Source organism: Lepidochelys olivacea, assembly GCF_965140295.1.
Source record: "Lepidochelys olivacea isolate rLepOli2 genome assembly, chromosome: 3".
Classification (NCBI taxonomy): domain Eukaryota; kingdom Metazoa; phylum Chordata; order Testudines; family Cheloniidae; genus Lepidochelys; species Lepidochelys olivacea.
This window is the reverse complement of record NC_140413.1, coordinates 143,078,180-143,099,132: the sequence shown is the minus strand read 5'-3', so window position 1 is coordinate 143,099,132 and position 20,953 is coordinate 143,078,180. Positions and strand designations below refer to the sequence as shown.

Here is a 20,953-nt window from a genome sequence, read left to right as displayed (position 1 = left end):
CGGCAGCCCCCCATCAGCTCCCCCCTCCCCCGCACTCCCAGGGCCTCCCACCCACCAGTAGCCCCACCGATCAGCGCCTTACCTCTCCCTGCCTGCACCTCCCAATCAGCTGTTTTGATTAGCTGTTTTGTGGCGTGCAGGAGGCTCTGGAGGGGAGGGGGAAGGAGTGAGGGCAGGGCAGGCTCAGGGGAGGGGATGGGAAGGGGTGGAATGGGGGCAAGGCCTGTGGCAGAACCAGGGAGACCCCCCCAGCATATTGGAAAGTTGGAGCCGGTGCCTATACAAGGAGTCGCATATTAACTTCTGAACAGCCGCATGTGGCTTCAGAGCCACAGGTTGGCCACGCCTGCTCTACAGGCTTGCTCTTTTATATTTACACCACAGTGATGACACTTTGAACACTAACTATAAATACTAAGCATTATAAAACTTTAGGAGGAGTCACAGGAATTTGCCCCTCTGAAGAGAAAAAAGGTGAGGAGAAAAAAGATGAGAAACAAGATTGCTCAGGTCCTGCAGTATTCTGTACACCACAAGTTTGTCTTGAAGCTCTGCAGTTCTCTCTTTATTATTTAATTTCCCCTTACTTTCTGGGAACAATATGCATCCCTAGCTAGCATGTGCTTTACACACTGGAATAAATGAACTGGGCCTTGGGACCTTTTAGAGATGTTGCTACTTTGGTGGAGCAGTGGCAGTCATGTTAGCTAGGCCCCTTTTCCAAGCGCTCACAAACAGTAAGCGTGACTGTACAGAGATGCTATGGGAGGTGCTCCTTCACTCCTTCTCTACCTCCCACCTTATTCCTCATACAACACAAGGCATCATTTTGCCTTCAGTAAATATAATCCTTTTAATATTTTTGCTCTCGTTCAAATTTACTATCGTTATCATTCAGTGAAAAAACCTCAAAACCTGCACCTTTTAGCTTGGTGCAAGATCCAGAGTACTAATCAAGTAAGAGCCACTTTTCACAAGAAAACTGTTTGAAATGGAAGTTTTAATTAAGATTATGTGTTCTACGTTATCTGCTGTAGACATATTGCAATTTCTATGGGATTCCATAGCCCAGTGTCTGAGATTTTAAACTAGTTTCCATCCTGACTCAATATTTGTCTTTTCCACGACCGTTTAAACATTATTTTAAAGCATTTTATTTAAATACTTAAGAATATGTTTTCTTCAGATTGTTTTAGGGTGATCAGATGTCCCAATTTTATAGGCATAGTCCCAGTATTTGGGGCTTTGTCTTATATAGGTGCCAATTACCCCCCCAACCCCTGTCCTGATTTTTCACCTTTCTTATCTGGTCACCCTACATTGTTTCTGTAGTATGGCTGGCTTATACTGGGCTCTCATTCTGTGAGGATCAAAAATTATTTCACTTTTTAATTATTTTGTTCTGTGCCTTGTTTGTTATGCTTACTTGGCACAGAGGCAGTATTACCTCTGCTGATTCAGGCTGCTGGATATTTTTTACCGCCCCACAACCTCCAATAGGATGCTTTCATGTATTCCATACATTGTTCAAATACTTATTTTACATCAGTCAAGTTTGTGAGTATGTAGATTTTATACAAAAGGATCTAAAATAGTTTATGTCATGGAATGAATTGCAAACACAACTGCTTGCCCACTGAAGTAGCAGCTAAATTTGCAGCTGGAAAAGGTGGTAGACAAAGTATTAAAGAGAAGCCATTTACCTCCCAAAATCAAATCAAACTGCTTTGCAGCAGCTGCACATCACATTTTAGTTTAACTACACAACCTACTCTAGCTTGGCTGGAAAATCAAGCTGTTTCTTCGTTTTCTGACCAAAAAAAATAATTTCTTCTGAAGTACTTGAGGTAGTCAAAAAGCTCAGTCCCCAGCCATCAAATACCTTTGACCAAAGCATAAAGAGATACCACATTCAAAGTATGATTTAACCTTAAGCATGCTATGCAGTGCATTTCTCCATGGTCCCACTAGCTTCTCACAAGGCACTACTTGCATTACTGACATCAGTCCATTGCTTACCCTGACAGGCAGATTAGTTCTACTGCTGTGTTAAGCCTGTCCTCCTCCTCCTCCCATTCCCCTGTCCTCTCCTCTCACAGCAATTCAATTCTGCTGCTCTGCTCAACTCCTACTCATCCCCTTAGCCTGATGCAGTTCAGCTAACCTTATTTCACTTTTACCAAGTCCCTCCCAACCTCTTATTTGATTGGCAGCTCATTGCTGCCTCTCATGTCACTCACCCCACACCAACCTCCCCTGTTGCCTTTATACAGACACTTGCCCACATAGCACTTCTACTTTTTCCAACTTTTCTGCAATAAGATTTTTCCAAACCTGGTCTGGATCCAAATGTAAATCACTGCTGTGCTTGAGTACACCTTTATTATCTGCCATTGGCCTCAAAAAGAAAAGTCAGAAAAACCCAGAAACTGGAAAAAACAAAGCCAGAAAAAGAGAGAGAAAAATACAGAAAGGTGAGGAAACGAACCATAGGATGATGGGAAGAAAAACAGAGAGAAGCTTAGGTGGACAATCCCAGGGAAAGAGGAAGACAAGCAGAAACAACCTTGATGATTCTAATATTAGTATTCCACATTTTTTTCACTGAGAATTTCATCTGATTCAACTTTAGAGGTAAGCTACCAAAATTTAACCTCTGTCTAAAATGGTAAGGTAAGCTCTGTTTATCCTTGGACTGCATGCTCCCTGGGACAAGGTCCCCCCCACAAATCATTCTTTCTGGAATGTTGGAATGCTTGAAGTACATCACAGCATAAACAAATGATTAATAATAGTAAATAATAAACCTGTTGGTAACATATCCTAGATTACTGCTCAATGTGTTTACCCTGTCAACAGACTTAAAAGAAAGGAACATGTGTTGGATCATATTAAAGAAGTTCTGTATTAAAATCACAAATGAGTTTGATTCCCCAGAGTTTAAATTCCAGGGTATTACTAATTAAGAGGTCTCTTGGTTTTTGGTACTGTTTCTCTCCCTCTGTGTGTGAAACTTGCAAGCTGCTAATTGTGTTAGTACATTCTAAGACAGAGTCTATTCTCAAAGCAATTCACAGAGAGAGAGACTCAAAGCAATACTCTAACAACAGAAACAGCACCCAGAGACTCCCCACCCTTTTGTTGTATTAACAATTGTGATTAAAATAGAGATAGAGGATGTATGTGGATGGATGCTTGGTGTGGATAATAACTGAATGATCAGGGAGGTGCCAGCGTAAGAATCCAGTGTCCATGGGCTGAAGAAGGCGTCAAGTGGAAATAACCAGACGACCCCCCCCGGAGGGCAGACTGGAATCCACCCAACAGCCTCAAGGATGGGAGAACCAAAGAACAAGATAACATCTTGGAGCCATCAGGAATGTGCTATCTGCTGATTGATTCAGCAACAGCATGATGAAGCAATTCCCATAGACTGGCATAGGAAGAAATTCCTATAAAAATAGACTCTAAAAAGTGAGAACTTTGGGGTCTGATTCTGCAAACCAACTTCCAGGAGCATCAGATGAGCATCTGACAAGGCCCTGCTCCCTCCTCATGTCCAGGCCACCTGGCCAGTGGCTTGGCATGAGCAACTCTAAGGCTGGTAACTATGATAACAACCTTGCAGAACCTGTGTGTGTGGGTGTGTATATGTGTGTGTGTGTGTTTGTATGAATGAATGTGTGGATAAATATGAGATTGAATGGAATGTTATAGCTATAACTAACTGCTTACTATGATTCTTTCTGTATTCACAATAAATGTGGTATTTTGCCTTTTTCCCTTTAATAAGATCCTGCTGGTTTTTATTTTATTGGTACAACACATGGGGTAAATGAATTTATTTTAAAAAATTTATGAGAGAATTGCCTAAATATTCTCTCTCTAGATATGAGGACAGAAGGCTGTTTGGGAAGGAACAGCATGCTCTGCAGCTGACAATGTCTCAGTACCTGAACAGCTCACAGCATCTGCAAGAAGAAAAGGAGTACTTGTGGCACCTTAGAGACTAACAAATTTATGTGAGCATAAGCTTTCGTGAGCTACAGCTCACTTCATTGGATGCATTGAGCTGTAGCTCACGAAAGCTTATGCTCAAAAAATTTGTTAGTCTCTAAGGTGCCACAAGTACTCCTTTTCTTTTTGCGAATACAGACTAACACGGCTGCTACTCTGAAACCTGTCATTATGCAAGTATCTGCAAGGAATTCTGTTACTACAAAATTCTTAAATATTTTTATAAACGTAGGGAAAATCCCAGACAAAGTAAACTTTGTTAATTAAGAATGAAGGCTGAAAGAATCTATCAGTTATTTCAGCCGAAGGTCCCTTAAATCAGTGGTTCTCAACTAGGGGTCTGGGGCCCACTAGGAGGGCTGTGAACTGGTTCAGGGGGTCCGCCAAGCAGGGCCAGCATTCAACATGCTGAGGCCCAGGAAAGAAAGATGAAGCCCCACCGCATGGGGTTGAAGCCTGGGGCCCCAAACCCCACCGCATGGGGCTGACACCGAAGCCTGAGCAACTTAGCTTTGCACATCCCCCTATGGCATGAGGCCCCAGGTAATTGCCCTGCTTGCTACCCCCTAATGCCAGCCCTGGCTTTTATATGCAGAAAAACAGTTGTTTTGGCACAGGTGGGCCATGGAGTTTTCATAGCATGGGGAAGGGGCGGGGGAGGGACTCAAAGAAAAAGGTTGAGAACCCCTGCCTTAAATGAACATTACCATTTTCTTAAACACAAAAATTTAAAAATCATGAAATTTCCAGGTATAAAGGATCCATTTTGCAAGCACACATACACACAACCATGTAATCGAACGACCACCCAAAACACGAACTATTTTATCCATCCATACACAAATTAAGTTCATTAGCGACCACAAAAAGTGTTAATACTTCCCTTTTACTTTTCATTAACTTGTGTGATAGAAGGATAAAGCTACCTCAGATTTTCTGGTTGTTCTCAGAATGGTGTCAGGGGACAGAATTAGTTATTTGGGTGATCTTAATTGACCATCTGAACACTTTCAGTCATTCAGGGCTTGTATTTGTTTTAGGGCGGTCAAGCAATTAAAAAAATTAATCGCAATTAATCGTGCTGTTAAACAATAATAGAATACTATTTAAATATTTTTGGATGTTTTCTACATTTTCAAATATATTGATTTCAATTACAACACAGAATGCAGTGTACAGTGCTCACTTTATATTTTTATTACAAATATTTGCACTGTAAAAAACAAAAGAAATAGTATTTTTCAATTCACCTAATACAAGTACTGTAGTGCACTCTCTTTATCATGAAAGTTGAACTTATAAATGTAGAATTATGTACAAAATTAACTGCATTCCAAAATAAAACAATGTAAAACTTTAGAGGCTAAAAGTTCACTCAGTCCTACTTCAGCCAATTGCTCAGACAAACAAGTTTGGTTGCAATTTGCAGGAGATAATGCTGCCCGTTTCTTGTCTACAGTAAGATAAGCGTTCGCGTGGCACTGTTGTAGCCGGCGTCACAAGATATTTGTGTGCCAGATCCGCTAAAGATTCATGTCCCTTCATACCTCAACCACCATTCCAGAGGACATGACACAGCCCCATGCTGAAGATGGGTTCTGCTCGAAAGCAATCGAAACCAGAGTAGACCAACGCATGTTCATTTTCATCATCTGAATCAGATGCCACCAGCAGAAGGTTCATTTTCTTTTTTGGTGGTTCGGGTTCTGTAGTTTCCGTATCTGAGTGTTGCTCTTTTAAGACTTCTGAAAGCATGCTCCACATTTCGTCCCTCAGATTTTGAATGGCATTTCAGATTCTTAAACCTTGGGTTGAGTGCTGTAGCTATTTTTAGAAATCGCACATTGGTACCTTCTTTGTGTTTTGTCAAATCTGCTGTGAAAGTGTTCTTAAAATAAACATGTGCTGGGTCATCATCCGAGACTGCTATAACATGAAATACATGGCAGAATGCAGGTAAAACAGAACAGGAGACATACAATTCTCTCACAAGGAGCTCAATCACAAAATTAATTAATGCATTATTTTTTTAACGAGCATCATCAGCAGGGAAGCATGGAATGGTGGCTGAAGCTTGAAGGGGCATATGAATGTTTAGCATATTTGGCATGCAGCAGTGAAAGTAATAATAGATTCTTACCGGTACGAGGGCCAGTGCCTCGGATGGAAGGGGCAGGGGTGGGGTCAGCCCCCCCACCAGCCCCTCCGTGGTGCCTGGGCCCTGCCGCCAGGGGCTCCAGCAGCAATTTAAAAGGGCCCGAGACTCTGGCCACTGCTGCAGTAGCAGTGGCAGCAGCTGGGAACCCCAAGCCCTTTTAAATCACCACCCCCAGGGCAGCTGCCCTTTTGCCCTGGGCCGCTGATGGGGGAGGCAAAAGGGGAAGGGATGTTAAAGTGCTGCCGCAGGCCAGTACTGCCTCCTTACAGGTACGCCGTACCAGCCTGTACCAGCTCACTTTTACCCCTGCTGGCATGTAAATACCTTGCAACATCAGCTACCAAAGTGCCATGCAAACACCTGTTCTCACTTTCAGGTGACATTGTAAATAAGAAGCAGGCAGCATTATCTCCTGTAAATGTAAACAAATTTATTTGTCTTAGCGATTGGCTGAACAAGAAGTAGGACTGAGTGGACTAGTAGACTCTGAAGTTTTACATTGTTTTGTTTTTGAGTGCAGTTATGTAACAAAAAAATCTACAATTGTAAGTTGAACTTTCATGACAAACATTGCACTACAGTGCTTGCATGAGATAAATTGAAAAATATTTCTTTTATCATTTTTACAGTGCAAATATTTATAATCAAAAATATCCACTTTGATTTCAATTATAACACAGAAGCCAGTATATATGAAAATGCAGAAAAACATCGAAAATATTTAATAAATTTCAATTGGTATTCTATTGTTTAACAGTGCGATTATAACTGCGATTAATCGTGATTAATTTTGAGTTAATCGTGTGAGTTAACTGCGATTAATCAACAGCCCTATTTCAAATATAACCTAGAGTTTCCACGTACAGATACACTTCTCATGTGAAATCTCTGGAACTCTGCACTGAGCAAACTTTGAAGAGAACTAAAGAAATCATATTTTCTTTGCAGTTATCACCCAATATCCAATCTTCCAAATCTTGACGGTCACAGAGCCAGTTTCCTAAGCATTCATTTATTTGCTTTTCTGAGAAATTCCCAAGTTTTTATAACATGCCACAGTACTGAAACAGAAGCAAATCAGAGCATGCTGTAACATTCCCCTTGTAATTCTTCCTATGTCTCTCTAATGATACACTACTTGAAATGTCAATATGGATTTTCACAGGACCTTTTGTTTTCATAGTCTTTGGGTGAAATCCTTTCCCCATTGAAGTCAATGTCAAAGCTCACATTGACATCAATAGGGTCAGGATTTTACTCTGTGAACGTGGTAAGTCATGAAGTAGCGGGAATAAATCCAGACAACAGCAATTCCAAAAAGTATATGGAGAAGATAGCAGATAATAAATTTAGACATGGGTTTGTAAAGTGGCATAGCCTGGACAGCAAGTACAGTGAGACCCTATACCCTAGAAGGGGAAACCATCCAGTGACCTGGCCAGAGGGCCAAGTCATGAAGAGGAAGTTGCAGCTCCTGAGGGAGACTACAAATGAAGGCATTGGGCCCGGAAGAGAGCTAATTCCCAGAACAGCTGCAGTGAGTAGAAACCCCATGACACAGTCCCATAAGATGTCCTCATTAGCAAACTAGGGAAATATGGTCTAGATTAAATTACTATAAGGTGGATGCACAACTGGTTGAAAGATCATACTTGGGGCCCTACCAAATTCACGCCGTGAAAAACACGTCCCGGACCATGAAATCTGGTCTCCACCGTGAAATCTGGTCTTTTGTGTACTTTTATCCAAAACTATACAGATTTCGGAGGAGACCAGCATTTCTCAAACTGGGGGCCCTGACCCAAAAGGGAGTTGCGGGGAGGAGGGTCTCAAGGTTATTTTAGGAGGATTAATGGTATTGCCACCCTTCCTTCTGCAGTGCCTTCAGAGCTGGGTGGCTGGAGAGTGGCAGATGCTGGCCAAGGACGCAGCTCTGAAGGCAGAAGCACACAAGTAAAGGTGGCAATACCATACCATGCCATCTTTACTTCTGCACTGCTGTTACCAATGGTGCTGCCTTCCGAGCTGGGCTCCCAGCCACCAGCTGCTGGTCTCCAGCTGCCCAGCTCTGAAGGCAGCAAAACCGCCATGAGCAGCGCCAAAGTAAGGGCAACAAAACTGCAAACCCCTACAATAACCTTGTGACCCACCCCCTTTTGGGTCAGGACCCCTAGAGTTACAACACCATGAATTTTCAGATTTAAATATCTGAAATAATGAAATTTATGATTTTTAAAATCCTATGACTGTGAAATTCACCAAAATGCACTGTGGGTAGGGCCCTAATCATACCCAAAGAGTAATTATCAATGGTTCACTGTCAAACTGGATGGAGGTATCCAGTGGTTCTCCACAGGGGTCAGAGACTTGTACCGATCACTTGGTCTATTAAAATCTGCCGCACTGCTAGGTTTCCATGTCCTTTCAGGATGTGACACTACTGAAACTTTGGCTGGAACGACCAAACTATCTGACTGGAACTCATTTGGTTCAGTCTCCGAAGACTTTTTCCTCACTCTGTAGGTGCTCAGAATGGCTGAGACAGTCACTGATAAGGTCATAAATTCACTAGAGGCATTCACACTCTGAGTTTACCATTTGAAGACCAACATTATAACACTTGCAGAGCTACACTGGTGGATGTTTTTCAAGCAGAAAATGGAGACAAACTGCCACCAACAAGGGGTGCATTTATACCTGCTATTATCCAGCAATGGAATGGCTCCTGGAAGAATGAGCATATCCAAAACTACCCTCCCCTATTGAGCACAAAGGGTCTTGGAGGATGAACAGAGCACACTACTTACATCTGAAGTAACATGCACTCCTGAATCCATCCTTCATTTAATCAAATGCTTATATGCAAACACCAGATGCTCACCACCCTGCAAATGTTTGGCCAGCAGTCTGTCTTGTATGGGGATGTGCGAGTGCAGTGTGGATGAGGATCAGTGTGACATGTCTAGCAGCAGTGCCCTAAACAGAGATGACACTGCTGATGACTTAGATAAATGTTTTCACTCAGAGATGTCCAGGCTAACTTCCCTAGGATTACCAAAGCAATGCATCCCTGTGTTAAAGTATCATTTAAAAAACATTAATTTGTAAACATGTTCTCCAGAATATATCTATATAACTGTTCTAGGTTTGTCATATTTGGTACCATTGTATTCATGGGAGAAAGGGCTTTTGAATGATACTCAACATGACCCATTTCTGACGACGTATTATCAAAATTTCCAGCAACCAGAGGACCTGGAGCTGGGAGCCAGGAGATAACCAGTTCTCACTGCCACAGTGCAGTGGGTGATACCATTGAAATTATGATTCTGTAGATCTTTACAAATCAAATGACAGCTCCCTTACCTTTCCATCACTAATTTGCTCATGGAATAAAATTTTACTGCATTATGCTCCCATGTTAAATATCATTCTGTGGTGTATTAACAGGAGTGTCATATGCAAGTCACAGGAGAAAATCGTCCTACTATTCAGCACATGTGAGGCCTCAGCTGGAGTGCTGTGTCCAGTTCTGGGCACCACACTTAAGGAAAGATCTAAACAAACTGGAGAGAGTCCAGAGTAGAGCTACAAAGATGATAAATGGTTTAGAAAACCTGACCTATGAGGAAAGGTTTAAAAAAGTGGGCATGTTTAGCCTTGAGAAAAGACGACTGAGGAGGGGGACTTGTTCACAGTCTTCAACTATGTTAAGGGCTGTTATAAGAGAATGGTGATCAATTGTTCTCCATGTCTACTGGAGGTAGGACAAGACCTAATAGGCTTAATCTGCAGCAAGAGAAATTTAGGTTAAAAAGGAAAAACTTTTAAACATGAGGTTAGTTAAAGCACTGAAATAAGGCTTCCAAGGGAGGTTATGGAATCCCTATCATCTGAGGTTTTTAAGAACAGGTTAGACAAATATCTGGCAGAGGTAGTCTAGATTTACTTGGTCCTTCCTCAGTGCAAGAAGTTGGACTTGATGACTTTTCTAGGTCCCTTCCAGCCTTACATTTCTATGATTCTATGGTTTCTTCTTGACAAATCCATGATGGCTATTACTTATCACTCTATTATCCTTTAGGTGTATACAAATGGATTGTTTTATAATTTGTTTTAGTATCTTTCCAGGTACCACAGTTAGGCTCACTGGTCTATAATTCCCTGGGTCCTTTTTCGTCTCCTTCTAAATACAGATACTATATTTGCTCTTCTTCAGTTCTCTATGATTTCACCTGTCCTCCATGAGGTATCGAAGATAATCACTAATGTTTCTGAGATTGCTTCAGCTAGTTCCTTAAGTACTCTTAGGATACATTGGGTCAGGCCCTGCTGACTAAAATACATCTAACTTTATAAATATTATTTAACCTGTTCTTTCCCTATTCTTATTTGTGTTTCTTTCCCCTTGTTGTTAAGATTAATTGTGTTAAGCCAGAGGTGGGCAAACTTTTTGGCCTGAGGGCCACATCTGGGTATGGCAATTGTATGGCAAGTCATGAACGCTCACAAAATTGGGGGTTGGGGTGCAGGCTCCAACTGGGGGTGTGGGATCTGGGGTGGGGCGAGAAATGAGGAGTTCAGGGTATGGGAGGGGGCTCCGGGCTGTGGCAGGGGGTTGAGGTGCGGGGGGGGGGTTAGGGCTCCGGCTGGGGGTGTGGGCTCTGGGGTGGAGCTGGGGGTGAGGGGTTTGGGGTGCAGGAGGGTGCTCTGGGCTGGGATTGAAGGGTTCAGAGGGCGGGAGGGGAATCAGGGCTGGGGCAGGGGGTTGAGGCGTGTGTGGTGGTGGGGGAGGGTCGGGGTGCAGGCTCTGGGTGGCGCTTACCTCAAGCAGCTCCCCGAAGCAGCAACATTCCCCCCTCTGGCAGGCGCCAGCTAATGGGAGCTGCAGTGGGTGGCACTTGGGGCATGGGCAGTGTGCATGTGGAGCCCCCTTGGCGGGCTGCCCCTACACATAGGAGCCGGAATGGAGACATGCCATTGTTTCCAGGAGCCGCGCAGAAAGCCCCCTGGCTGGAACGCCGGAGCAAGGCAAGCCCCCAAACCTGCTCCATGGTGGGAGCTCGAGGGCCGGATTAAGAGAGCCGGAAGAGGCCTGCGGGCCATAATTTGCCCACTCCTGTGTTAAGCACTAGGTCACAATTAATTTTTTAGTGAAGACTGAGGCAAAAGAGGCATTAAACATCTCAGCTCTTTTATTAAGTATTAAACATCTCCATTATTAGCTCTCCTTCCCTGATAAGTAGCGACCTACACTTTCCTTCATCTGAGTCTTGCTCCTAACGTATTTATAAAACCTCTTCTTATTGCCTTTTATATCCATGGCTAGCTGTAACTCATGTTATGCCTTAGACTTTCTGATTTTATCTCTATATGCTTGTGCTATTCTTTGGTACTCATTCTTAGCAATTTTTCTATGTTTCCATTTTTGGTAGGATTTCTGTTGTATTTTCAGGTCATAAAAATGTTCCTGATGTGGAAAACTATACAGAATAAGGAAAGACCAAGAGTAAATGCAGATACTTTGAACAGACCCATTTAACAGAAAGAAAAGGAGTACTTGTGGCACCTTAGAGACTAACAAATTTATTAGAGCATAAGCTTTCATGAGCTACAGCTCACTTCATCCGATGCATGCAGTGGAAAATACAGTGGGGAGATTTTATGTACACAGAGAACATGAAAAAATGGGTGTTACCATACACACTGTAACAAGAGTGATCAGGTAAGGTTAGCTATTACCAGCAGGAGATTTGGGGGGGGGGGGGGGGGACGGGACATTTTGTCATGATAATCATGGTAGGCCATTTCCAGCAATTGACAAGAACGTGCAAGGAACGGGGGGGGGGGGGGGGGGGGGGAGAACATGGGGAAATATTTTTACTTTGTGTAATGACACATCCACTCCCAGTCTTTACTCAAGCCTAAGTTAATTGTATCCAGTTTGCAAATTAATTCCAATTCAGCAGTCTCTCGTTGGAGTCTGTTTTTGAAGTTTTTTTGTTGAAGAATTGCCACTTTTAGGTCTGTAATTGAGTGACCAAAGAGATTGAAGCGTTCTCCAACTGGTTTCTGAATGTTATAATTCTTGACGTCTGCTTTGTGTCCATTTATTCTTTTACGTAGAGACTGTCCAGTTTGGCCAGTGTACATGGCAGAGGGGCATTGCTGGCACATGATGGCATATATCACATTGGTAGATGTGCAGGTGAATGGGCCTCTGATAGTATGGCTGATGTGATTAGGGGCCCTATGATGATGTCCCCTGAATAGATATGTGGACACAGTTGGCAATGGGCTTTGTTGCAACGATAGGTTCCTGAGTTAGCGTTTTTCTCGCGTGGCGTGTGGTTGCTGGTGAGTATTTGCTTCAGGTTGGGGGGATGTCTGTAAGCAAGAACTGGCCTGTCTCCCAAGATCTGTGAGAGTGATGGGTCATCCTTCAGGACAGGTTGTAGATCCTTGATGATGTGCTGAAGAGGTTTTAGTTGGGGGCTGAAGGTGATGGCTAGTGGCGTTCTGTTATTTTCTTTGTTGGGCCTGTCCAGTAGTAGGTAACTTCTGGGTACTCTTCTGGCTCTGTCAATCTGTTTCTTCACTTCAGCATTTTTATGGCTGACTTAGAACGCTTCCTCAGCTCTCGTCCCCTAATGCACCTACTCTACTTGCGCTACATTGATGACATCATCATCATCTGGACCCATGGAAAAGAAGCCCTTGAGGAATTCCACCATGATTTCAACAATTTCCATCCCACCATTAACCTCAGCCTGGACCAGTCCACACAAGAGATCCACTTCCTGGACACTATGGTGCTAATAAGCGATGGTCACATAACCACCACCCTATACCAGAAACCTACTGACCGCTCTGCTTACCTACATGCCTCCAGCTTTCATCCAGACCACACCACACATTCCATTGTCTACAGCCGAGCTCTACAATACAACTGCATTTGCTCCAACCCCTCAGACAGAGACAAACACCTACAAGATCTCTATCACTTACAACTACAGTACCCACCTGCTGAAGGGAAGAAACAGACTGACAGAGCAAAAGGCTTATCACTACAAAAGGTTCCCCTCCACTCTCCTGCTGGTAATAGCTCACCTTACCTGATCACTCTTGTTACAGTGTGTATGGTAACACTCATTGTTTCATGTTCTCTGTGCATATAAAATCTCCCCACTGTATTTTCCACTGCATGCATCTGATGAAGTGAGCTGTAGCTCACGAAAGCTTATGCTCAAATAAATTGGTTAGTCTCTAAAGTGCCACAAGTACTCCTTTTCTTTTTGTGGATACAGACTAACACGCCTGCTACTCTGAAACCATTTACCAGAGTGAACTATGGACTAACTGTTCCAAATATTTTATGGTACTACAAGACAACGAGTTTAAAGCAGTAGTGGATTGTGTGTACTCTAACCCAACCAAACACTGAGTCTCTACTCAACTAGACTCCCAAGGATTAATAAATAAATAATTAAAAAAACAAAACAAAACCCACCCTCTGGAAATTTATACACATCCTTTAGCAAAAGCTACTTCATGGGTTTGGTATAGAACTGGAGATAAAATAGGTTATTTTTCCTTGCCAGTAACACACATTGCAAATAATCTGGATCATATTCCAAGTCACAAAGCAGATAGCTTTAAAGATTGAGAGAGCCATTGAATACAAATGGTTGACCAACTATTCTGTAAAGAAACTTTTCAAACCTATTTAGAGATCAAAACTAACTTTTACTGGCCCACTCTCCGATAGTACTTAAACTTTCAAGTTGGGCATGTTTCTCAACTGTCTAGAAAAGCTGTTTTAGAAAGAAAGCTAATGCACAGAAGTGATGGTGGTGTCTGGAAACAAAAAATTATAACTCATTTACATCAATCTTTGCAGACAAATTTTGTAATGGAAAAAAAAAAGTCCATAGATGAAACACTGGGAAAAGAATCTGGATAGACAAATTACCACACAGGAATGGGGTTTGATCTGGAAAAGGGGACCAGCAACCAGAGTCTGTAGCACAATAAAAGAAAATGTCTTTCAGTTACCGTTTCAATGGTACCTTACACCAATTAGGTTTAAAACAGATAGAGATTGAATGGGATAAATGGTGGGAAAATTGTGGTGAAACAGCAGATTTTATGCATATATGTTGGATGTGTCCTGTCACTAGAGTGTATTGGGATGCAATTTGTAACTAAATATCACAAATTATTGGACATTTATTACCAAATGATCCTTTGGTAATCCTCTTGGGGCTTCCTTGGGGAAACAGTCACACAGAAGGAAAAGAAGAATTAATCTCACACCTGCTAGTAGTTGCTAGGGTACTGATAGCCTCCTACTGGAAAGAAAAATAATCCAACTCTAGAGGAATGGTTCAAAAAAAATATGGGAGGTGGTTGTTATGGAAAAGTTAACACCACAATGATGTACCCAGCAAAACAGTCAAGAGCACAAATAGATGTTGAGATATCGGGTTACCTTTTACTCAATACTCAGAAAAGTATATTCACCTGCAAAAAAAATCCAAGCAAAACCATCTAACGTTCTAATGTTTTTTCAATATTAACATTTGATAGCCGTGCCTGATCTGTTAAATGTATACAATCAGAGACTTTCCTCAATTTAGTAGAATCACTATAAACAACATGTCAGCATAATGTAAAGATGCTCACTCTGCATCTTGGTAACTCCCTGGGAGTGGATGTATCATTACACAAAGTAAAACTATTTCCCCATGTTTATTTCCTCCCCCTCCATTCCTCACACGTTCTTGTCAACTGCTGGAAATGGCCAACCTTGATTATCACTACAAAAGGTTCCCGCCCCCTCCCCGTAATAGCTCACCTTTCCTGATCACTCTTGTTACAGTGTGTATGGTAACACCCATTGTTTCATGTTCTCTGCGTATATAAAATCTCCCCACTGTATTTTCCACTACATGCACCTGATGAAGTGAACTGTAGCTCATGAAAGCTTATGCTGAAATAATTTTGCTAGTCTCTAAGGTGCCACAAGTACTCCTTTTCTTTTTGCGGATACAGACTAACAGGCTGCTACTCTGAAAGAGAGGGTCTAATGATTATATTACTGTATAATGTTTCTCTAAACAAAAGCTCACTGTTGTAATGATTGTTGTATTGTCTCTGATATTTAGATAGCCAAGATTTGTAAACTTGTTAAAATTTCCTAAATAAACAAATAGTTAAAGGGCTCTTTACAGCCACATTGGCCTCATACTAGTTTCTTCACATCAGGATAGTCTGCTGTTGTACCCTAAATATTGGTTTTCAACAACTGCCAACTCTTCTGAATTCCTTTTCCCCTCTTAGGTTTTCTTCCCATGGCATCTACTAGTTCTCTCAGTTTGTTAAACTCTGCTTTTAAGTCCACTGTCTGCATTCTGCTCCTCTTACTCCTTCCTTTTCTTAGATCATGAAATCTCTCATTTCAGAATCACTTTCACCAAAGCTGCTGTCCATCTTTAGATTTGTAACCAACTCCTCCTTGCTGGCCAGAATCAAGTCTTAAATGGCTGCCTCCCCATTTACTTCCCCCACCTTCTGAAACAAGAAGTTGTTCCCAACACATTCCAAGAACTTACTGTGTTTTCCCATGTTACTTTTCCAACAGATATCTGGGTATTTGAAATCCTGCATTACCATCACGTCTTGTGTTTTGGATACTTCTGTTGTTTGTTCTAGAAATGTGTCAGCACCTCCTCTTCCTGATTTGGTGGTCTACAATAGACCCCGACCACGACATCACCCTTATTTTTTTCCCCCTTCTGTCTTCATCCAGAGACTTTCAACTGGGCTGCATCCCACCTCCTCCTGGACCTCAGAACAAGTGTATATATTGTTGATGTATAATGTAATAACTGCTCCTTTTTTCCCTGCCAGTCCTTCCTGAACAAGCTATCCCCCTCTATGCCAATATTCCCGCCATGAGATTTATCGCACCAAATCTCTGATGCCAATTAAGTCATAATTTGGCTTGTGAATTTAGAATTCCAGTTCTTCCATCTACACCTCATATTCCTTACATTTGTGTACTAACATCTAAAATGTTGAGCAGATGCCCCCAATGTTTTCCCTCTTGTTGCTCCTATTCACCCTACTCTAATCTTCCATTTCATCCCCAACTTTCAGCCCCCTGTGAAGGTCAACTTTTTTTAAAAAAAAAAAATACTTACCTGTGGGCTTTTGTCACCTGTCCCCTTTGAACCTAGTTTAAAGCCCACTGCACTAGATTGGTGAGTTGGTGTCTCAAAATGCTCTTCCCCTTCATCAGATGGACCCCATCTCTTCCCAGAAGTCCTTCTTCAGAGAACAGCATCCCATGATCAAGAAAGCCACAGGACTCTTGTTGGCATCATCTGTGTAGCCATGCATTCATCTCCACGATGCATCTGTCCCTGCCTGGGCCCTTTCCCTCAGCTGGCAGGGTGCAAAAGACCACCACCTATGACCCTGACTCCTTCACGCTCACTCCCAGAGACCTATAGTCTCTACTGATCTGCTTAGGGTCATACATGGCAGAATCATTAATGCCCACATCTCTGTAAAGAAATATGGATGAAATCAAAATGTTAACACTAGAGTCCATCTGTCAAAACACACTCTATACCAGGGATAGGTAACCTTTGGTACGCGGCTCATCAGAGAAAACCCCTGGCAGGCCGGGCCATTTTTTTTTACCTGCCGCATCCACAGGTTCGGCCAACCACAGCTCCCCCTGGCCGCAGTTCGCCGTTCCAGACCAATGGGGGCTGTGGGAAGGAGAGGCCAGTGCATCCCTCGGCCCGTGCCAAAGGTTGCCGATCCCTGCTCTACACTCAAGTTACCTTAATTCTAAAATCATCAGCTTCTGGTTTGTTTACACTTGTATGGATTTAAAATCTTATCTCTGACACAAGTCTTTTGAATGCATGCATGTTTTAAATTATATTCTTTTCTGCTTGCATTTAGTGCTCATTTGTCTTCAGATGTATTATTGAACCAAAATATCTCAAATCCAAGCTTTGGTATGTCTCTCCCAAGAGAAAAGAAAGGGAGATGCCCCATTGCCACTAAGAAATGCTTGGAGAAGCCTCCTGAAGATGAACTGGCACAAACACTATGGAGGCGGACTTTTTCTCCAAGAAACAACTGTAAGTAGTGAGAGGCTATTGTTGGAGTGTTTCTTTGGATAGGGAGGGAGGACAGGAGTGAGAGAGGAACACAGACTTTCATATAGGGCAGTTTCCATAAGTTCAGATAAATATCCAAACTTCTAGATATTTATCCAAACCATAAATCTCCTTAGGCCTTGAATTAGGATACCAATATGAAAACAACCCAAAATTCAACAAAATGCACACCCAATCTCACAGGCTGACCACAGCTTCCTTTCTCCTCCACCGTATCTGGTTTATTTGAAAAATCATTCAAGGAAAACGTTACAAAACACTGGAAACAATTCTCGGGCACAGCAAATCAAGTGTTATAAAACCACCCACCAGAATGTGTTTGTAAAACCTTGGTTTGAAAACATGTATTTCTAGGGAAAAACAAACTGATTATTTAGTGGATAGCTTTGGTAGTGCAAGATGAAAAAAGTGACATTGAAAATGCCTGCTACTGTACACGGCTAGTCAGTTTAGCTGTTAATTCTCAGCCGAGAGCCCAAAAATTTCAACAACAAAGAGAAAAAAAATTGTAGAAAAAAAACAGCCTGGGCATCGCTGAATCCTACCTAATGACCTTTAAACAATCCTCCAAGATACCAATGAGGTTAAAACAAATTGCACTGTATTCATCAGTATATTTTGCAACACTACAAAAAGTATAAAACCGGACATGGTAAAATCAATATCAACAGAAACATTTTCGCAAAGGGAAGGAACATTTAAAAAAAGCAGAATATGTAATAGAAAATTATTTTAAAATTTATCCTTAGCCACTTAGTTTAAAGATCTAAAGTTAGATTTGGAAGAGTGAATTATACAATCTAAAAACTTGGCAGCAGCTTTACACATATTTTATGGACAGTGTGTTACTCAAGATGTACATAGTAGAAGTATTTATTAAGCTTGGTAAACTTAAGTAAATTCTGGTAATAGCAGTCCAAGATCAAGATATTTTGTGATAGAAGCCAAGTTTTCAAACGTTGATGCCTTAATAGGACACCAAAATCTTGCTTTTGAATACTCAAATAATCAAGAAACATGTTCTCTGTATTTGGACTTCAGGCAGAAATTCACTTCGTAATTTATCCATTCATTTATTTCACCAGTGTGTACTGTTTACTGTCTCTCACTGGTTTAGATTTTGAGGTCTAAACGTAGGGACAGTCTGTATTTTGTATCTGGTTTACTATTGTCAGCATGTCAATAAACACACCTCTACCCCGATATAATGCGATCTTTGGGAACCAAAAAAATCTTACTGTATTATAGGTGAGACTACATTATATCGGGATAGGGAGAGGAACCACTCCCCGCCCCAGCTCACCTCCGCTCTGCCTCAGCCTCCTCCCCTGAGCACGCCACCGCCGCTCTGCTTCTCCCCCCGTCCCTTCCAGGCTTGCTGCACCAATCAGCTGTTTGGCGCAGGAAGCCTAGAAGGAAGGAAGTGGGGTGGGGGGGATGGGGGAAGCGGAACAGGGCGGCACGTTCAGGGGAGGAGACGGAGGCAGAGCGGAGTTGAGTTGGGGCGGGGAGCGGTTCCTCTGCGCCCTCCCCACCCTGGTTACCAGCTGCGGCCCTCCCCAGCTCACCTCCACTCCGCCTCCTCCCGTGAGCGTGCCGCCGCCACTCCCTTCTCTAACCTCCCTCTCTCCCTCCAAGGCTTGCTGCGAATCAGCTGCTGGGCGCGGCAAGCCTGGGAGGGTGGGGAGGGGGGAGAAGCAGAGCGGCGGTGCACTCGTGGGAGGAGGCAGAGGTGAGCTGGGGCGGGGGGCCGCAGCAAGTAAGGGGTGGGGGGGCACGTAGAGGAACCACTTGCGGTAACACGAATTTGGATATAACGAGGTAAAGTAGCCCCGCTCCCCAGAGCGCTGCTTTACCACATTATATCCTAATTCACATTGGGGTAGAGGTGTAATACCATTTTACTGAAAGTTGTTGTAACTAAAAACAAGCGTATACATTAGTTGTAAATGTGACTGACTCATGGAATAGAACTAGAGCTTCATTATTCAAAACAAAACAAACAAGAATATATAATTTTTGAAAATACCTGTAGATTTTCTAAAAGAGTCTTTTTTGCAAGTTGGTCTTCTTTTTCCATCTGTCCATTTTTCTAGAACAGGCTTTTCCTCTCGATGAATGTCCATACGGAAACTTTCAGAGATCTTCTCAGTCTCATCTTCTTTGCAGCTTGGTGTACAGTCTCCACTGTCCAGATTTTCATTGTTATTGATATTGTCCTGCTCAACCTTCTCATGCATTCCCATTGCACTGTCACTGCTGGTCAGAACCTCACTCCTGTCACCATCAAGTTGATTTTCATTTTCATCAGATGAAGAAGCCAAACGAGTTCCCACATTTCCCACACTGTCACCAGCATGAAGTCTGTCCTTTGAGTCTATCAGTAAATCATTTGTAGGAAATTCTCCGTCATCCATTAGAGCGTCTCTTGTTGAACAGCTTAAACGCTGTCAAAACAGTTCTTAGGTCTAAAATATAAAATCAGGAAATATTAACAAATACGAAAGAGAGGGTCTTTATGTCTAATTTCAGGCAATATGGAATTAAGCTAGCCAAGGCAAGTATTCCTCAAAAATGTTAAGAGGCCCTTAAATACAGCAGCACTACTGCCACATCACAACACATATAGAAAGATATCTCTACATGGTTAAAACCATATTTTATGTACATTATCAATACTGCTCTAGAAGACAGGAGGCTACATTGTGGACCTTTTTACTGGAATCAATTATATATTTGTATGTATATATGTACGTATGTGTTCTCCACAGTAGTATTCACTATATTATCAGTAACCAGGAAATAAACTCCTTATCTACATTTTTAAACCAATAAAATGAAACCATTTTTGTTGCATAAAGAGATGTGGTTCAGCTGAGGTAAAAAAAGGCCAGTAAGGAATAAAGAGGTGGGAGACAAACAAGAGAACTCCTATTTCTGCCAGACACAATATCACTTCAGATGTGCAAAAGAGCACTGTTACAACAGTTAAATATACAAGAAAATTGTTTACTGAATTAAATTATCACATTGTTTTCATGAAAACATTAAACATATTTTAAGCACACAAAGCAGCAGATAGAGCTTTAAGAAACAAACCCCTCCCACATAACTGAGGTCAATTTTGCCCTTTTGTGCATACATAGTTCCAATGAATGCTGAAATTAAACTGATATGTACAAAAGGCAAAAGTAGACCCCAACAAGAGAAAGTCGTACCGTTCTTACTGAGGTAATTCTACATTTGTATTGACTGCTTACTTCTTTGGCTTTTACAAGCATCGCAGTGCTGATGACCTAAGTTATCAAGCCATCATAATGATCCATCACTCCAATACACACACTAGATAAAAATAATCTGAAGTGTTTAAATAATAACCCTAAAAATGCACTGCATACTTGTATTAAAGCAAAGTTTAGAAAAACTTCCAAACATTTTAAGGACCCCCCCCTAAAAGACGACATTCTACAGAACAAGCTATAAGCAGAATACTTTATCCAGATTTACATAATGCCCCTTAAGAAATCAACATTTCAGATGAAATACACACTTAATAAAGTGTGCCTGTGATTTTGTT

General features: G+C 42.0%; 1 protein-coding gene across 5 annotated transcripts in view; it reads right to left on the bottom strand.

The window, feature by feature from the left end:
* The window catches only part of CNST (consortin, connexin sorting protein), a 112,413-nt gene that overhangs the window by 69,928 nt on the left and 21,532 nt on the right, over nucleotides 1–20,953 (bottom strand). For all 5 annotated transcript variants that reach the window (XM_084625206.1, XM_084625205.1, XM_084625207.1 and 2 more), the window contains one exon: nucleotides 19,406–19,844. In XM_084625206.1, the coding sequence (XP_084481332.1) occupies nucleotides 19,406–19,793 (388 nt within the window). In that variant the 5' untranslated portion in view covers nucleotides 19,794–19,844. The remainder of the gene's footprint in view (nucleotides 1–19,405; nucleotides 19,845–20,953) is intronic.